At 36.0% G+C, this 18,841-nt stretch overlaps 1 protein-coding gene across 12 annotated transcripts in view; it reads left to right on the top strand.

The window, feature by feature from the left end:
* ZNF280D (zinc finger protein 280D) overlaps nucleotides 1-18,841 on the top strand; it is a 131,449-nt gene that overhangs the window by 61,226 nt on the left and 51,382 nt on the right. For all 12 annotated transcript variants that reach the window (XM_025295656.3, XM_025295653.3, XM_025295650.3 and 9 more), the window contains 4 exons: nucleotides 4,212-4,435; nucleotides 7,701-7,858; nucleotides 8,626-8,726; nucleotides 9,956-10,102. In XM_025295656.3, coding sequence (XP_025151441.2) covers nucleotides 4,212-4,435; nucleotides 7,701-7,858; nucleotides 8,626-8,726; nucleotides 9,956-10,102 — 630 coding nt within the window. The remainder of the gene's footprint in view (nucleotides 1-4,211; nucleotides 4,436-7,700; nucleotides 7,859-8,625; nucleotides 8,727-9,955; nucleotides 10,103-18,841) is intronic.

Here is an 18,841-nt window from a genome sequence, read left to right as displayed (position 1 = left end):
AGAAAAAGAAAAGCAAGAAGACAAAGTGGTTATCTGAGGAGGACTAACAAATAGCTAAAGAAAGAAGTGAAAAGCAAGGGAGAAAGGGAAAGGAATATCCAACTAAATGCAGATTTCCAAAGAACAGCACAGAGAGACAAGAAGGTCTTCTTCAATGAACAGAGTATAAAACTAGAAGAAAACAACAGAAGGGGCAAGATTGAAGATCTCTTCAGGAAAACTGGAGACATCAAGGGAACACTGTGCCCAAAGATGGGCACAATAAAGGACATAAATGGTAAAGACCTAGTAGATGCTGAAGAGATCAAGAAGAGAAGGAAAGAATACCCAACAGAACTGTATAAAAAAGATCCAGATGAACCAAATGACTGCAATGGTGTGGTCAGCAACCCAGAGCCAGACATTCTGGAGAACGAAGTCAAGTGGGGCTTAGGAAGCACTGCTGTTAATAAAGCTAGTGGATGTGACCAAATTCCAGTAGAACTATTTAAAACCCTAAAGGATGATGCCATCAAGGTGTTGCATTCAATATGTCAGCAAATCTGGAAGACCAAGCAGTGTCCACAGGACTGGAAAAGGTCAATCCTCATCTCAATTCCCAAGAAGGATACTACTAAAGAATGTGATAACCATCAGACAATTGCAGTCATCTCCCATGCTAGTAAGGTCATGCTTAAAATCTTGCATGCTAGGCTTCAGCATATGTGAACCAAGAACTTCCAGATGTCCAAGCTGGGTTTAGAAAAGAAAGAGTAACCAGAGATCAAATTGCCAATATTTGCTGGATCATAGACAAAGCTAGGGAATTCCATAAAAACATCTACTCTGTTTCATTGGCTAGGCCAAAGCCTTTGACTGTGTGGATCACTAACAAACTATGGAAAGCTCTTAAGAGAGGTGGGAATACCAGACCATCTTACCTGTCTCCTGAGAAACCTGTATGCAGGTCAAGAAGCAACAGTTAAACCCTGTATGAAACAACTGATTGGTTCAAGACTGAAAAAGGAGTACAACAGGGCTGTCTGCTGTCACCCTGTTTGTTTAATCTATTTGCTGTGCACATCATGAAAAATGTCAGGCTGGATGAGTTACAAGCTGGAATCAAGACAGGTGGGAGAAACATCAACAACCTCAGATATGTGGATGATACCACTTAATGGCAGAAAGTGAAGAGGAACTAAAGAGCCTCTTGATGAGGATGAAGGAATAGAGTGAGAGCTGGCTTAAAACTAAATATTAAAGAAACAAAAGATCATGGCATCCGGCCCCATTACTTCATGGCAAATAGAAGTGGAAAAGGTGGAAGTAGTGACAGATTTCCTCTTCTTGGTCTCTAAATCACTGCAGATGGTGAATGCAGCCATGAGATCAGAAGACGTCTGCTTCTTGGCAGGAAAGCTATGACAAACCTAGACAGTATGTTGAAAAGCAGAGACATTACTCTCTAACAAATATCTGTATAGTCAAGGCTATGATCTTCCCAGTGATCACATACAGTTGCGAGAGAGGGATCATAAAGAAAGCAGAGTGCCAAAGAATTGATACTTTCAAACTGTGGTGCTGGGCAATACTCTTGAGAGTCCCTTGGAGAGCAAGGAGATCAAACAAATCAATCTTAAGGGAAATCAACCCTGAAAACTCATTACAAGAACTGATGCTGAAGTTGAAACTCCAGTATTTTGGTCATCTGATATGAACAGTTGACTCATTGGAAAAGTCCCTGAATGGGACTTTCTTTGGGGTGGTTTTGTTCACTGCCTCTTGTACAGTATTGTGGACCTCCTTCCATTGTTCTTCAGGCATACTGTTCACAAGTTCTTATCCCTTGAATATTTGTTACCTCCACTGCATATTCATCAGTTCAGTTCAGTCACTCAGTCATGTCTGACTCTTTGCCACCCATGGACTGCAGCACCAGGCTTCCCTGTCCATCACCAACTCCCGGAGCTTGCTCAAACTCATGTCCATCGAGTTGGTGATATCATTCAATCATCTCATACTCTGTTGTCCCTTTCTCCTCCTGCCTTCAATCTTTCCTACCATCAGGGTCTTTTCCAATGAGCCAGTTTTTCACATCAGGTGGCCAAAGTATTGGAGCTTCAGCTTCAGCATCAGTCCTCCTAATGAATATTCAAGACTGGTTTCCTTTAGGTTTGACTGGTTTGATTTCCTTGCAGTCCAAGGGACTCTGAAGAGTCTTATTCAGCACCACAGTTCAAAAGCATCAATATTCATATTCAGAGGGGATTTAATTTAAGTCATACCTGACTGGCCTAGTGGTTTCCCAAGCTTTCTTTAGTTTAAGCCTGAATTTTGCTATGAGAAACTGATGATCTGAGCCACAGTCAGCTCCAGGTCTTATTTTTGCTGACTGTATACAGTTTGTGTAATTTGGCTACAAAGAATGTAATAGATTTGATTTCAGTATTGGCTATTTGCTGATGTCTATGTGTAAAGTCATTTCTTGCCTTTGCCCTGCTTCATTTTGTTCTCCAAGGCTAAACTTGCCTGTTACTCCAAATATCTTTTGACTTCCTAATTTTGCATGCCAGTCCCCAGTGATGAGTAGAACTTCTTTTTTTGGTATTAGTTCTAGGAGGTCTTCTAGGTCTTCATAGAACTGATCAACTTTTTTGGCATTGGTGATAGGAGCATAGACTTGGATTACTGTGGTGTTGAATAACTTGCCTTGGAAATGAACTGAGATCATTCTGTCATTTTTGAGGTTGCACCCAAGTACTGCATTTCAGACTCCATTATTGATTATGAGGGCTACTTCATTTCTTCTAAGGGATTCTTGCCCATAGTAGTAGGTATAATGGTCATCTGAATTAAATTCTCCTATTCCCATCCATTTTGGTTCACTGATTCAAAAGATGTCAGTGTTGATTCTTACCATCTCTTGCTTGACCACGTTCAGTTTACCTTGATTCGTGGAGCTAACATTCCAGGTTCCTATGCAATACTGTTCTTTGTAGTGTCAAATTTTACTTTAACCACCAGACGTCCACAACTGAGCATCATTTCCACTTTGGCCCACTCACTTCATTCTCTCTGGAGCTATTAGTAGTTCTCCTTGACTCTTCCCCAGTAGCATATGGGACACCTTCAGACCTGGAGGACTCATCTTTTGGTGTCATATCTTTTGTCCTTTTATACAGTTCATGAAGTTCTCATGGCACGTATACTGGAGTGGATCCCTCTTCCAGTGGATCACGTTTTGCCAGAACTCTCCACTATGACCCGTCTGTCTTGGGTGGCTCTACATGTCATGGATCATAGCTTCATCAAGTTATGCAAGCCTATTTGCCATGACAAGGCAGTGATCCATGAAGGGGGAATTACCTAGGTGGCCTGTTGAGGAATATAGATTTCTGGACCCTACCTCTAGACATTGTGGTTTATTGGTCTGAATTGGACTCAGCATTTTGACAAGCATTTCTGGTTTTTCTAATGCAAGTCTTCCCTGGATTGCCCTCTTTGTAAAACTGCCTTAGAGAAATTCTAAAACTGAAAATTATGTAGAATAAATTATCTTGTTGAAAGAAAAAGGTTCATATGTGAAAGTATTCTACCTTAGAACTAGTTTATATGACACCTTGATTTTACTCACTAGAAACTAAAGTTCCCCTTCAAATATATGAGCATTCTAGATTTCAAGATGTAATTGCTGAAGCTTTCAAGATGTAACCGATGCTTCTTTATTTTGTCCCTTATATATTTTCTAGCACCGTGAGTCTTGGGAATGGCAGATTAACTGTACTCAGTGTCCAGTTCCAACCAGATATTACAAAATATAGTATATCACTTGATAATTAAGCATATACATTGTGGCATGTAAAACTGCGTTTCCTTTCTATACTCTTTATGACATGGATATGAATAATTGTTTATTTAATTTAAATATTATTAGATATTTACATATGAAAAGGTACATTATAAGGAAAAAACTATTAGATCAATATCCAAGTCCTGTTTTAAGATTTTTCTTTTCTTTCTTTAAAAATTTTTTTAAATTTATTGATCATAGGTATTTATTGTTTGAATTTTTTAGAGTATGTATATGCAGGGTAAACTTTTGGCAAAAATTTTTCCAGGTATATTACCAAGCACAGTTTTACATGATCTTACCTTAGTTGTAAACAAAGAACCGTAGTTTGGTTTCTATTTTTTAAAGTGATAAATAAGGTTTCTGCTTTTTTCTCTTGCAGTACTGTTGTCCAGACATGATAAATAACGTTTTGGGGCTGGCTAAAACAGAAATTTCAAGTACAGCAAATAAAAATAAAACTATTGATTCGGAAAAAGGAAAACTGATTATGTTAGTTAATGACTTTTATTATGGGAAACATGAAGGAGATGTCCAGGAAGAACAGAAGACTTACACAACCTTTAAATGTTTCAGTTGCTTGAAAATTCTTAAAAATAATATTAGGTATGTAAGCATTTATTTTTATTTCTATTTGAAAATTGGAATGCTACAGGTTGTATCTTTATCTTGCATTTTTAATATTATTCTAGATAAGTAATTTTAACACTTTGAGCTAAGCACAAAGGCAAATTCTTTTGTTGAAAAGCTTTTGTTCTTTCTTAGGTATTAGACTTGACTCTTAGATCCAGTTAGGTGCGTTTCTTTAAAATAGCTTAAAAAGGACCAACTATATTTCAAAAAAAATTAATTTATTTTCCCTGTATTATCAGTGATCTAGGAATTTTCATGAGATAATTTTCCTAGTTAGCTGCCTTTGAATTTTACTTTTTTCATATCACAAGAAGAACTACTTACTGATATTTTGTCCAATTTGACTTCTTATATACTCATGCTCAAATATTGCAATTTATAATTTTTAGAACATTTATCTTATAGTGATCTTGGGAGAAGTACCAGTTCTAGGAAATATGACTGCTTTGATTTTAAATTTAAGCCCTTTAAGAATTAGAGATTTAATTTCAGTGGAATTTTGAAATTTGTACTCATATATGCTTTACATTTTAGGAATTTATGCTTTGTAATCTTTGAATTACATGGGATATTAGTAACTGTCATCCCATAAATAAATAAGTTAGTTACAAGATTAAAAAGACATATTGATTGATATTTTTCATTGGTTACACAGATTGACATTTATATTTGGTAAGGCTTTTAACATCATTTTATTATAAAAATTTTCAGCATTCAGCAAATTTAAAAATATTTTATAATGGATACAACTGTATACTTATCATCTTGATTCTACTGTTAATATTTAACTGTACTTGTTTTATTGTGTATCTAGTCATCCTTCATTCAAACTATTTGGGGTTTTTTTATATGTTTCGAAGTAAGTTGCAGATGTCTGTGTATTTCTTCAGGTGAGATGTGTGTATACAAAGATATAAAGGCATACGTTTTTTGTTTATCCTTCATGACTATTATTATATAAGCATTCTTAGGCACCTATAGGTTACTTCTAGATCCAGTATTTATTTTATTTTCCTGTGAGTTCTTAAGGTCTAAAAAGAAGCATATAGAAAAACCCTGAAATAAACTGTGATAAACTCCTGTGATAATAATTTTTTATGATAGTGCTTTATAGTTTTAGAAATTCTTTTACATATATTATTTCATGTGAGTTGTCACATTTATCTCCTTTCATCAAATTTTAACAGCCATTAATAGCTAATGGTCCCAGTAAGTTTAACAGAATGAGCATTGTACTTTGTGATATAATACTGAAATAGTCCCCTGGAGCAGGAAATGGCAACCTGCTTCAGTATTCTTGCCTGGAAAAGTGCATGGACAGAGGAGCCCAGTGGGCTATATATATAGTCCATGGGGTTGCAAAGAGTCAGACACTGAGCATGCACACACACTGAAACAATATTACAATAGAACTCGGTCTCCTACTTTTATATTTTTACCACGTTAATAGTAAAACATACCAGAAGAATCATGTTAATATAAAATGCATAGAAATATGGCTTCCTGGCTTAGTTCTTTGTTATACTTAAATGTTATATATATGATATTAGAATATATTTCAGTAGTTTTTTTGGATTTTCCTTTGAGATTAACACACTAATATTAAACATATGAAGGTAAATTCTCTTTTTTGTTATTATTTTAGAATACTAGTTACATATTTCTAAAGAGTCCTAATACTAGAAATTTTAAGCACACAGCATCTGGGAACATCCAGGAATTGAATGTTTTTGAAATACTGATTATTTAATAAGCATAACCTTAATAGAAAACATTTTATGACCAAAGAAGTTATACGTGTTAAGTAATATTTTACCTTGACAGTAGAAACTGGGAGGGTAAATTGATGTTTGTAGAAGAATGGTAAGAAACTGATAACTGTAGATTTTTATTCTCTTCCCTGTCAGTGTATTGTATGGTTTTTTCCTCCCCTACATTGAGTGTCACACAAAACATGTTTATTTTATTCTGTGAATATATTTGCAAGATGTTTGTGTTTTTTGTTTTCCTTTTTTCCATTTGTTGGTTTAAGTAGTATGTTTAAGTAGTATGAGATCCTGATGGGGGCTCATGTTAGTTGAGAGAAAGCATGCTCATTAAGAGATTATTTTATATAGATACACTTTAATTTTGAAAATTGTAAGCTGAGAGGTTAATGGCTTATGACATTTTCTCTATATGTAAATATTTAGCCAAGACTAGGATTTACAATAGGTGTTTGTAGAGCTGGTGTTAAAACCAAAGGAATACTAAAAGATATTTCAAAATATACCATAACCTGTACTAAAGAGTAGTGTTATGTGAGATGTGAAAAAAAAAATGCTGTAGCATTTATGATGATTGCTATCCAGATGGATAGTATTATCACTTAGTTTTCAACATTATTTCCTTTAGTGTCTCAAAGTGAGTAATTGTTAATAGTTGACCCAGTCTAAAAATTGTTATTTTGATTGAATAACTTTACTTTCAAATTCACCAAAAAGCTTCAGTAAGCTCTTTTAAATAGGTATTCCCATTTATATTGTACTCTCTGCCATTGAAGGTCATAGTTCCTGCTCATAAGAAGCCTTTTAAGGAAGCTGAAATAGCAGAATGTAAAACTGAAAAATGGACTTTGCCTACAAAGGGCTCAGTCTGCAAGTTAAAGTGAAGTCTTCGCTAACAGTAAACCAGTATCATTAAATAAAACAAAAGGTTCTTGTAATTGTAGGCATTAAAATTGCTGTTACATGCATTTAAAAACCAAGACACAAGTAAAAATGCCAGTAATTTGTCTTTTAAGCAGCTGGAATCTATTGTATATCTTCAGAGCCTTAAAAGATTTCTCTCATGATTCTAGCTGATTTTAGTGGTAGAGTTTCCTTTCTTTCAGTATTTTATTTTATTTTATTTTTTCAGTATTTTATTTTAAAATGTAAGTAGTATTTCTTATATGGAGAAGAAATCTGCTGTTTTATATTTAAAAATTTTTAATAATCTGAAATGATTAAAATAACAAATTTGTGATATTTCAAATTAATGCTAATAACTATTTTTAGACAAAGATGAAAATGTGTTTACTTAGCTACTTAATGAAAGTGATTATTTAAAGTGCACACTCTTCTAGAGGACTTTAAGGCTTTTGAAGTTTTATTTTCATTAATTTATCTATAATTTTAAGATTTAGATTCAAGTACTTATTTGTGAGATTTTTTTTTTTTAAATCTGAATTTTTGCACCTGTTGACAATCATTGATAGGTTTATGAACCACATGAAACATCATTTGGAACTTGAGAAGCAGAGCAGTGAAAGCTGGGAAAACCACACCACCTGCCAGCACTGCTACCGTCAGTTTCCCACACCATTTCAACTGCAGTGTCACATTGAAAGTACACACACACCCCATGAATTTTCTAGTAAGTTACAGTTTCATTTAAGTATTGCGTATTTGTTGATTTTTAACAATATAAACTCTGAAAAGAGTGGTAGAAAAACAAGAATAAAAAAAAACTTTGGAATTTGAGAGTAAAGTTGAAAAAGTTAATTTTTAACTTATAGTCTTTTTAATAAAATTAGTTACTGAAATTCCATCTTAATAAATAATTCATTATGGTAAATAACTTGTGCATTACATGTGGAGGACTAAATTAGAAGGCTCAGATCATAGTTTTCAAAGTGAAATCAGTGCCCTTCTTTTAAACTTGAGTAAGAAAAGTAAATACAGTGTTAGTTAAAATCACATACTTTGGATCAAGACAGCTTGGGTTCATATCCAAGCTCTGCCTTGTAATATGTGATCCTAATGTGATCTCTAGCAGGTCACTTAATATTTGAATAATGGGGATGATAGAAATACCTGCTTCATAATGTTTTGATGGGAATTGAGTGAGTTAGTCAAGTCCTTAGAACTGTGGTTGGCCACAGTAAACAACTATGAAACTGTATTCCATCACCACCACTGCCAATATTACTACTACTATTGTTGATATAGATATACAAAATGAATTGTAAATGTATATATCTGATTTTGTTTCTTTGCCTTGAGAGGATTTTTTTTTTTAAACTGAAGTGTAATTGACGTTTAACATTGTATTAGTTTCAGGTGTACAATATAGATTGAATACTTATGTGTATGTATATATATCTTAAAATGATACAATGTCTTTTTCCCCCCCACTTTTAGCCATTTGCAAAATATGTGAATTGTCATTTGAAACAGAGCATATCCTTTTACAACATATGAAGGACAATCATAAACCTGGTGAAATGCCATATATTTGCCAGGTATATACATATTTTATTGTATATGTCATGTTTGGCTGGTTTGTTTGTTATTTGTTTTGGTTACAAGATTTAAACCTATTAAGCCAGGCTTCCCTGATGGCTCAGATCATAAAGAATCTGCCTGTAATGTGAGAGACCTGGGTTCGATCCCTTGGTTGGGAAAATCCCCTGGAGAAGGGAATGGCTACCCACTCTAGTATTCTTGCCTAGAGAATTCCACGGACAGAGGAGCCTGGTGGGCTATAGCCCACGGCATTGCAAAGAGTTGGACATGACTGACTTTTACTTTCAGGCCAGGCATCAGCAAATTTTTTGTATAAAGGGCACAATAGTAAATATTCAGGTTTTGATGATCATAGGTTTCTGTTGGAACAAATCAACTCTGCCTTTGTAGCACAGAGGCAGTCATAGACAATAAGTAAACGAATGGATGTGACTGTGTTTCAATAAAACTTTATTTATGGACACTGAAGTTTGAATTTTATATAATTTCCTTGTGTTATGAAATATATCCTTTTATTTTTCTAACAATTTTGATAAAATTAGTTACTAAAATTAAAATCTATTTTGTAAATAACTTAGTAGAAAGTCTGTTGGCATAACTCATATATTGTTGTGTGGGGTCAGCAGGGAGTTGGAATTGACCCATAGGCCATTGTTTGCACACTCCTGTATTAGACAAAGAAAAAGCCCTGTGGCAGAAAGACAAACATAGACTTATCTTAACCTACAGGGAAGAATATAGGCATACAAAGGGAAATATGAAATGCTTTTAATTCAGAGGACCCTACCAAATGCTTTGGGACAAGTTCTTTTCCAGAATTTGGAGAAATGGGAAAGTAAGGTAAAAATAAACTGTCATTCCATAGCCTGGAGACCATTTATAATCTAAGGAAAGATGCTGTTTTATGTAGCAATTAAGAAGGAACTTTATAGGACCAGAGGTGTCAGAGTTTGATAATTCAAGTCAAGATTGGGGGTGATAAAATATATCTGATAAAAGTAAGAGAATCTAGTTATATTTTGAGAAGTATCCTTAAGCTTTGAAAACTAACTCTTCTGTTTCAAAGATTATCTTTTGATGTTTTTATTAATAGGATTCTAGGTTATGTAGGCAATAGACAGAATTAATAGTACATGGTGTTCTTCTGAACAAATGACCTATCACTGTTACTTTGAAATTGGATATCATTATAAGTTTTCAGACTAAACCAGATTTTTTTTTGTAGGTTTGCAATTATAGATCATCATCATTTTCTGATGTAGAAACTCATTTTAGAACATCTCATGAAAACACCAAGAACTTGCTATGTCCATTTTGTCTCAAAGTTATTAAAATTGCAACACCCTATATGCATCATTATATGAAGCATCAGGTGAGATCTACTAGTTCTTATTCATTTATGTTGTTTTAGAGAAAAGATAGATTATGACTTAGAACATTGTTTAGATTTGTTCTGCAAGGGAAGCAGCATTGTTCCAAATGACATGATTAAGTTACAATTTATGCTAAGTTACTGGTGAAACTCCCACTTCTTTTCCTTGCTTCCTTTCTGGTGATACTATGGTTCATACATGATAATTTTGAAAGATAGCTAGAAATACCAGGAAATCTTGAATTGAAGGAAAAAAGAGAAGATGAGTGGAGGAATATCCAAAAGAATGGGTATTTCAGAGGCTAAGAGTAGGACTGGGGAAGATAATTATCAGGAGCAGGGGAAAAGATGAGTTCGAACTGATAAAGGTTGATGACTCATAATCATGTTTTCTTCTTTCTCTTCAAACTGTATTTCCACTTTTAGCCCCCATATTATAAGAAGACATGTTGGCATCATTGACCAGGAATGGTCTTTTATAGCTGCCCAGAAAATAGTAGTGACACTTACTGCTGATATATGAACTCTGACAGAGAACTCTATTTAGTTCTACTATGTAATTTTGGGGACCCAGTATTAGTGCTTATACCTGTGTCTTGAATTCTGATATTATGCTTACTGGTTCTTTTCCTGAAGCAATTAAGTCATCCTTTGTTTGGGCTGAAAAGTTCAATACAACACTGCTCCTGTTCCTTTTTTTTTTTTAATTTAGATTTATTTATTTTAATTGGAGGTTAATTACTTTACAATATTGTATTGGTTTTGCCATATATCAACATGAATCCGCCATGGGTGTACATATGCTCCCCATCCTGAACCCCCCTCCCACGTCCATCCCCTTACCATCCCTCTGGGTCATCCCAGTGCACCAGCCCCAAGCATCCTGTATCCTGCATCGAACCTGGACTGGCGATTCATTTCTTATATGATATTATACATGTTTCAGTGCCATTCTCCCAAATCATCCCACCCTCTCCCTCTCCCACAGAGTCCAAAAGACTGTTCTATACATCTGTGTCTCTTTTGCTGTCTCGCATACAGGGTTATCATTACCATCTTTCTAAATTCCATATATATGCGTTAGTATACTGTATTGGTGTTTTTCTTTCTGGCTTACTTCACTCTATAATAGGCTCCAGTTTCATCCACCTCGTTAGAACTGATTCAAATGTATTCTTTTGAATGGCTGAGTAATACTCCATTGTGTATATGTATCACAGCTTTTTTATCCATTCATCTGCTGATGGACATCTAGGTTGCTTCCATGTCCTGGCTATTATAAACAGCGCTGTGATGAACATTGGGGTACATGTGTCTCTTTCAGTTCTGGTTTCCTCGGTGTGTATGCCCAGCAATGGGATTTCTGGGTCATAAGGCAGTTCTATTTCCAGTTTTTTAAGGACTCTCCACACTGTTCTCCATAGTGGCTGTACTAGTTTGCATTCCCACCAACAGTGTAAGAGGGTTCCCTTTTCTCCACAACCTCTCCAGCATTTATTGCTTGTAGACTTTTGGATAGCAGCCATTCTGACTGGCATGAAATGGTACCTCATAGTGGTTTTGATTTGCATTCTCTGATAATGAGTGATGTTGACAATCTTTTCATGTGTTTGTTAGCCACCTGTATGTCTTCTTTGGAGAAATGTCTGTTTAGTTGTTCGGCCCATTTTTTGACTGGGCTGTTTATTTTTCTGGAATTGAGCTGCAGGAGTTGCTTGTATATTTTTGAGATTAGTTGTTTGTCAGTTGTTTCATTTGCTATTATTTTCTCCCATTCTGAAGGCTGTCTTTTCACCTTGCTTATAGTTTCCTTTGTTGTGCAGAAGCTTTTAAGTTTAATTAGGTCCCATTTGTTTATTTTTGCTTTTATTTCCAATATTCTGGGAGGTGGGTCATAGAGGATCCTGCTGTGATTTATGTCAGAGAGTGTTTTGCCTATGTTCTCCTCTAGGAGTTTTATAGTTTCTGGTCTTACGTTGAGATCTTTAATCCATTTTGAGTTTGTTTTGGTGTATGGTGGTAGAAAGTGTTCTAGTTTCATTCTTTTACAAGTGGTTGACCAGATTTCCCAGCACCACTTGTTAAAGAGATTGTCTTTTCTCCATTGTATATTCTTGCCTCCTTTGTCAAAGATATGGTGTCCATAGGTGCGTGGATTTATCTATGGGCTTTCTGTTTTGTTGCATTGATCTATATTTCTGTCTTTGTGCCAGTACCATACTGTCTTGATGACTGTGGCTTTGTAGTAGAGCCTGAAGTCAGGCAGGTTGATTCCTCCAGTTCCATTCTTCTTTCTCAAGATAGCATTGGCTATTCGAGGTTTTTTGTATTTCCATACAAATTGTGAAATTATTTGTTCTAGCTCTGTGGAAAATACCATTGGTAGCTTGATAGGGATTGCATTGGATCTATAGATCGCTTTGGGTAGTATACTCATTTTCACTATATTGATTCTTCCGATCCATAAACATGGTATATTTCTCCATCTATTAGTGTCCTCTTTGATTTCTTTCACCAGTGTTTTATAGTTTTATATATATAGGTCTTTAGTTTCTTTAGGTAGATATATTCCTAAGTATTTTATTCTTTTCATTGCAATGGTGAATGGAATTGTTTCTGATTCTGTTCTTTAATACTTGAAAGAACACTAACAGTGCCTTTGCCAAAACCAGAAGTCAGTGGATTTATTGAATCTGATCATTTTACCAACTTTTGCCACCTCTCTGATTAGCTCAATGCATTTTCTTGTTACTGATTAAACTGACATGTCAGTTTTTTCAGCATTGGTGCTCACCTTGCTTTCCACTCTAGTCATTAGATAATCATGAAATTGTCTTGTGGTTTTTCATTGGAAAAGATCATAAAAGTAGAATTTCCTAATAAATTTGGGATCACCTGTGCTGTGACTGACAAAATGTAACATGTGTTTTGACGAAATGTGGTCCACTGGAGAAGGGAATGGCAAACCACTTGCCACAAAATATTCTTGCCTTTAGAACCCCATGAACAGTATGAAAAGTCAAAAAGATAGGACACTGAAAGATGAACTGCCCAATATGCTACTGGAGATCAGTGGTGAAATAACTCCAGAAAGAATGAAGAGATGGAGCCAGAGCAAAAACAGCACCCAGTTGTGGATGACTGGTGATGGAAGCAAGGTCCAATGCTGTAAAGAGCAATATTGCATAGGAACCTGGAATGTTAAGTCCATGAGTCAAGGCAAATTGGAAGTGGTCAAACAGATGACAAGAGTGAATGTTGACATTTTAGGAATCAGCAAACTAAAATGGACTGGAATGGTTGAATTTAACTGAGATGACCTTTATATCTACTACTGTGGGCAAGAATCCCTTAGAAGAAATGGAGTAGCCATCATAATCAACAAAAGAGTCCAAAATGCAGTACTTGGATGCAATCTCAAAAATGAGAGAATGATCTCTCTTTGTTTCCAAGGCAAACCATTCAATATCAAGGTAATCAAAGTCTATGCCCCAACCAGTAATGCTAAAGAAGCTGAAGTTGAATGGTTCTATGAAGACCTACAAGACCTTTTAGAACTAAAACCCCAAAAAGATGTCCTTTTCATTATAGGGGACTGGAATGCAAAAGTAGGAAGTCAAGAAACACCTGGAGTAACAGAAAAATTTGGCCTTGGAGACCAGAATGAAGTGGGGCTAAGGCTAATAAGAGTTTTGCCAAGAGAACGCACTGATCATTGCAAACACCCTCTTCCAACAACACAAGAGAAGACTCTACACATGGACATCACCAGATGGCCAACACTGAAATTGAACTGATTATATTCTTTGCAGCCAGAGGTGGAGAAGCTCTATACAATCAGCAAAAACAAGACCGGGAGCTGACTGTGGCTCAGGTCATGAACTCCTTATTGCCAAATTCAGACTTAAATTGAAGAAAATACGAAAAACCACTGGACCATTCAGGTATGACCTAAATCAAATCGCTTATGATTATACAGTGGAAGTGAGAAATAGATTTAAGGGGCTAGATCTAATAGAGTGCCTGATGAACTATGGATGGAGGTTCGTGACATTGTATGGGAGACAGGAATCAAGACCATTCCCAAGAAAAAGAAATGGCTGTCTGAGGAGGCCTTACAAATAGCTGTGTAAAGAAGAGAAGTGAAAAAGCAAAGGAGAAAAGGAAAGATATAAACATCTGAATGCAGAGTTCCAAAGAATAGCAAGGATAGATAAGAAAGCCTTCCTTAGCAAGCAGTGCAAAGAAAAAGAGGAAAACAACAGAATGGGAAAGACTAGAGATCTCTTCAAGAAAATTAGAGATATCAAGGGAACATTTCATGCAAAGATGGGCTCACTAAAGGACAGAAATGGTATGGACTTAACAGAAGCAGAAGATATTAAGAGGTGGCAAGAATACACAGAAGAACTATACAAAAAAGATCTTCACGACCCGGATAATCATGATGGTGTGATCACTGACCTAGAGCCAGACATCCTGGAATGTGAAGTCAAGTGGGCCCTAGGAAGCATCACTATAAACAAAGCTAGTGGAGGTGATGGAATTCCTGTTGAGCTATTTCAAATCCTGAAAGATGATGCTGTAAAAGTGCTGCACTCAGTATGCCAGCAAATTTGAAAAAGGCAGCAATGGCCATAGGACTGGAAAAGGTAAGTTTTCATTCCAATCCCAAAGAAAGGCAATGCCAGAGAATGCTCAAACTACCACACAATTGCACTCCTCTCACACACTAGTAAAGTAATGCTCAAAATTCTCCAATTAAAATAAATAAATTTATATTAAAAAAAAATTCTCCAAGCCAGGCTTCAACAATACTTGAACCATGAACTTCCAGATGTTCAAGCTGGTTTTTGAAAAGGTAGAGGAACCAGAGATCAAATTGTCAACATCTGTTGGATCATCAAAAAGGCAAGAGAGTTCCAGAAAAACATCTATTTCTGCTTTATTGACTATGACAAAGCCTTTGACTGTTTGGATCACCACAAACTAGGGAAAATTCTGGAAGAGGTGGGAATATCAGACCATCTGACCTGCCTCTTGAGAAATCTGTATGCAGGTCAGGAAGCAGCAGTAAGAACTGGACTTGGAACGACAGACTGGTTCCAAATAGGAAAAGAAGTATGTCAAGGTGTATATTGTCACCCTGCTTATTTAACTTATATGTAGAGTACATCATGTGAAATGCTGGGCTGAATGAAACACAAGCTGGAATCAAGATTGCCATGAAAAATTATCAGTAACCTCAGATATGCAGATGACACCACCCTTATGGCAGAAAGCGAAGAAGGACTAAAGAGTCTCTTGATGAAAGTGAAAGAGGAGAGTGAAAAAAAGTTGGCTTAAAGCTCAATATTCAGAAAATGAAGATCCTGGCATCTGTTCCCATCACTTCATGGCAAATAGATGGGGAAACAGCGGAAATAGTGGCAGACTTTATTTTTGGGGGGTTCCAAAATCACTGCAGTTGGTGACTGCAGCCATGAAATTAAAAGACGCCTGCTCCTTGGAAGAAAAGTTATCACCAAACTAGACAACATGTTTAAAAGCAGAAACATTACTTGCCAACAAAGGCCTGTCTAGTCAAGGCTATTGTTTTTCCAGTAGTCATGTATGGATATGAGAGTTGGACTATGAAGAGAGCTGAGTGCCGAAGAATTGATGCTTTTGAACTGTGGTGTTCGGAGAAGACCCGAGAGTCCCTTGGACTGCAAGGAGATCCAGCCAGTCCATCCTAAAGGAAATCAGTCCTGAATATTCATTGGAAGGACTGATGTTGAACCTGAAACTCCAATACTTTGGCCACCTGATGGGAAGAGCTAACCCATTTGAAAAGACCTTGATTCTCAGAAAGATTGAAGGCAGGAGGAGAAGGGTATGACAGAGGATGAGATGGCTGGATGGCATCACTGACTCAATGGACATGAGTTTGAGTATACTCCTGGAGTTGGTGATGGACAGGTAGGTCTGGTGTGCTGTAGTCCATGGGGTCTCAAAGAATTGGACACGACTGAGTGACTGAACTGAACTGAACTGAACTTTGCTGTGACTGGGATGCTACCTATCTTTGAGAAGTTCTTGCAAGATCTCTCTATTTTGTGTTTCCCCAGCAGTGTTCATTAGGTGTTCATAGATGTCCCCCTCCAATTGCTACTGGTAAATAAATTTGGTGAAGCACAGATTTACAAAATTAAATTGTTCTTTTTAAAAATAGGACTCCTCGGAAATTTTAATATGCTAATGGACATTGTACATCTCTAAACAAGAATATAGTGTTTATTCCCCTGACTTATTTGGCCATTGAACCCTTTATTTGCACAGTATTTATTAACATTTTTTGATGAACAGAATTTGAGAAGTGCTATTCTTGGCACTCTATATTTCATCTTTGGCCTTTAATTTTGAAAGGGAGAATGAAATATAAAACAGTTTTATTTCATTATGGGGCTTTTAACATCATTTTCCTTTATGTTTTATTAAGCTCCAGAGTAAGATTAATATTAAGAATAGGGAAGAATAGTAATTATGAAAGAGATACGTGGGCCAACCATGTGAACTGTGTGATTTGTAATCAGTTTTTCTACCCTAGGTTTTATGTCATCACTTGCCATAGGTGTACAGTTTTTCTTTTTTGTTTATTTGGAGAGCCTAGGAATTAGACAGCCAGAAGTTAGGAGGGTGAAAATCTATTAATAAGAGGGATCATCAGGCATCCTTCAAGATATTTATAATTTGTGTGATTATTTACAAAAGATTGGGAAATTATAGCTGAGCTATTAGTCCAATATGAAATAATGAGAATTGTTGACTCTGTGGCTCTTTTTATTGTTTTAGATGACTTTGGTTGTAACTTCTGTTTAAGGCAATGTATTATTATGTCTTGGGTGATTTTAGAGCTAACAATCCAGTTTTTATGACTTTTAAGAAATAATGAAAGTGATTTTGTATGTGTTAAATACGTTCATTATATCTTTAATGAAAACAGTTAAAGTATGCAGTTAACATCTATGCAGTCATTTACCTTCTACCAGTAACAGGTACTTTACATGTATTATCTTATTGAATCCTCACACTCAATTGTGGCTAGAGCAGAGTAGTAAAGTAATAAGAGGGAAAGTTGTAGGAAATAAGGTGGTAGCAATAGAATGCAGGCCAATGCATATAGAACCTTGTAAATCAGAATCAGGACTTTGGAATACTGTCAACATTTTAAGCAGGTGAAAGATCTGCCATGTTTTAAGATCATTGACCACTGGGAGGAGAATAGACCATAGGGAAGAAAGAACATGAAAGGGAGAACAAAGGAGGTTATTATTAGGCAAGATGTGTGTTGTGGATAAGTATGGTAGTGGTGGTTGGAGGTAATAAGTGGAAATACCATGACAGTTTTTGAAGGTAGAGCCGACAGGTTTTACTAAGGGGTTGGATATGGAATATGAGAGAGGGTGACCAAGTTTTTTGTCCTAAGCAGCTGCAAGAATGGAATGTTCATCTATTGTCATGTGATGAAAATTTAGGAGTAGATGTATTTTGGGGGGCAGGAAGGGAGGGAGGAAATATGGAATTCCATTTTGTCCATGTTGGTTTAAAATGCATACAAGTAGTGATGTCAAGTGGGCTTTCCAAGTGCCACTAGTGGTAAAGAACCTGGCTGCCAGTGCAGGAGAGATGTGAGACCTGGGTTCCATCGCTTTGTTGAGAAGATCCTCTCTACATGTAATGGCAACCCACTCCAGTATTCTTGCCTGGAGAATTCCCATGGACAGAGAAGCCTGGCGGGCTACAGTCCATGGGGTCACAAAGAGTCAGACACAACTGAAGCAACTTAGCACACACCCACACACAGTGATGTCAAATAGGCAGTTGGATACAAGATATTTAAAGCCATGAAATGAAGAGAGAACCTAAGGAGTGATTATACATAGAGAAAAGATTTCTGGGTATTGAATTTTGGAGAACTTTTTTCTGTCATTGTAACTTGGTATTTGTTTCTTGTCCAAGTTTTCTCTTTCTCTTCCTCCTCTTTCAGCATATATGAGTGAATTAAAATTGCCCGTATTTCCAATATAATCTAATGCATCACATTTCTAAAATAGTCTTAATTTGTACCTAAAATAGTAATGCAAACATATTTATATATTGCTTTGAACTTTGTAAAGAACTGTATGAAATATCTGATGTGTGCCAGTACTGTGCGAGGTACTTCTCAATGTATTATCTGTTTCAATTTTGTAGATGATTGATTGTGTAAATGGAAGTAGTGATGTATCTGGCAGATCATAACTTCAGAGAAACCATTCTTCTGAGTTTATATGTTGCTTCAGTTTGTATATATATACACACACATATATACTTTTTAAATTAATGAGAGCATAAAGGTAAAGATTGTAATTGATATTGTGTAGTAGAAAGAACATTGGATCAGGTGTCTGGCCTTGTCACTGAATAGCTATGGAGAAGGGATTTAGATTTTTCTTGGGTCCTGTTTCCCATCTGTGGAAAAATAATAGGATTAAGTTTGAGGAGGGATTCAGTCAAGGGGTCTCAGCCAGTAAGTAGATTGGTAATAGTTGTTTTGATTTATGCCTCTATATCCACACTATTCAGTGCTGTAGCCTCTAGCCATATGTAGCTATTTAAACTTAAATTATTTAAAATTTGGTTGCTCAGTTGCACTTGGCACATTTCAAGTGCTCAGTAACTACATATGTCTAGTTGCTACTGTTTTGAACAGTGCAG

The sequence above is a fragment of the Bubalus bubalis genome, chromosome 11 (assembly GCF_019923935.1).
Source record: "Bubalus bubalis isolate 160015118507 breed Murrah chromosome 11, NDDB_SH_1, whole genome shotgun sequence".
Taxonomy (NCBI): Eukaryota; Metazoa; Chordata; class Mammalia; order Artiodactyla; family Bovidae; genus Bubalus; species Bubalus bubalis.
This window is presented reverse-complemented; position numbering and strand designations above follow the sequence as displayed.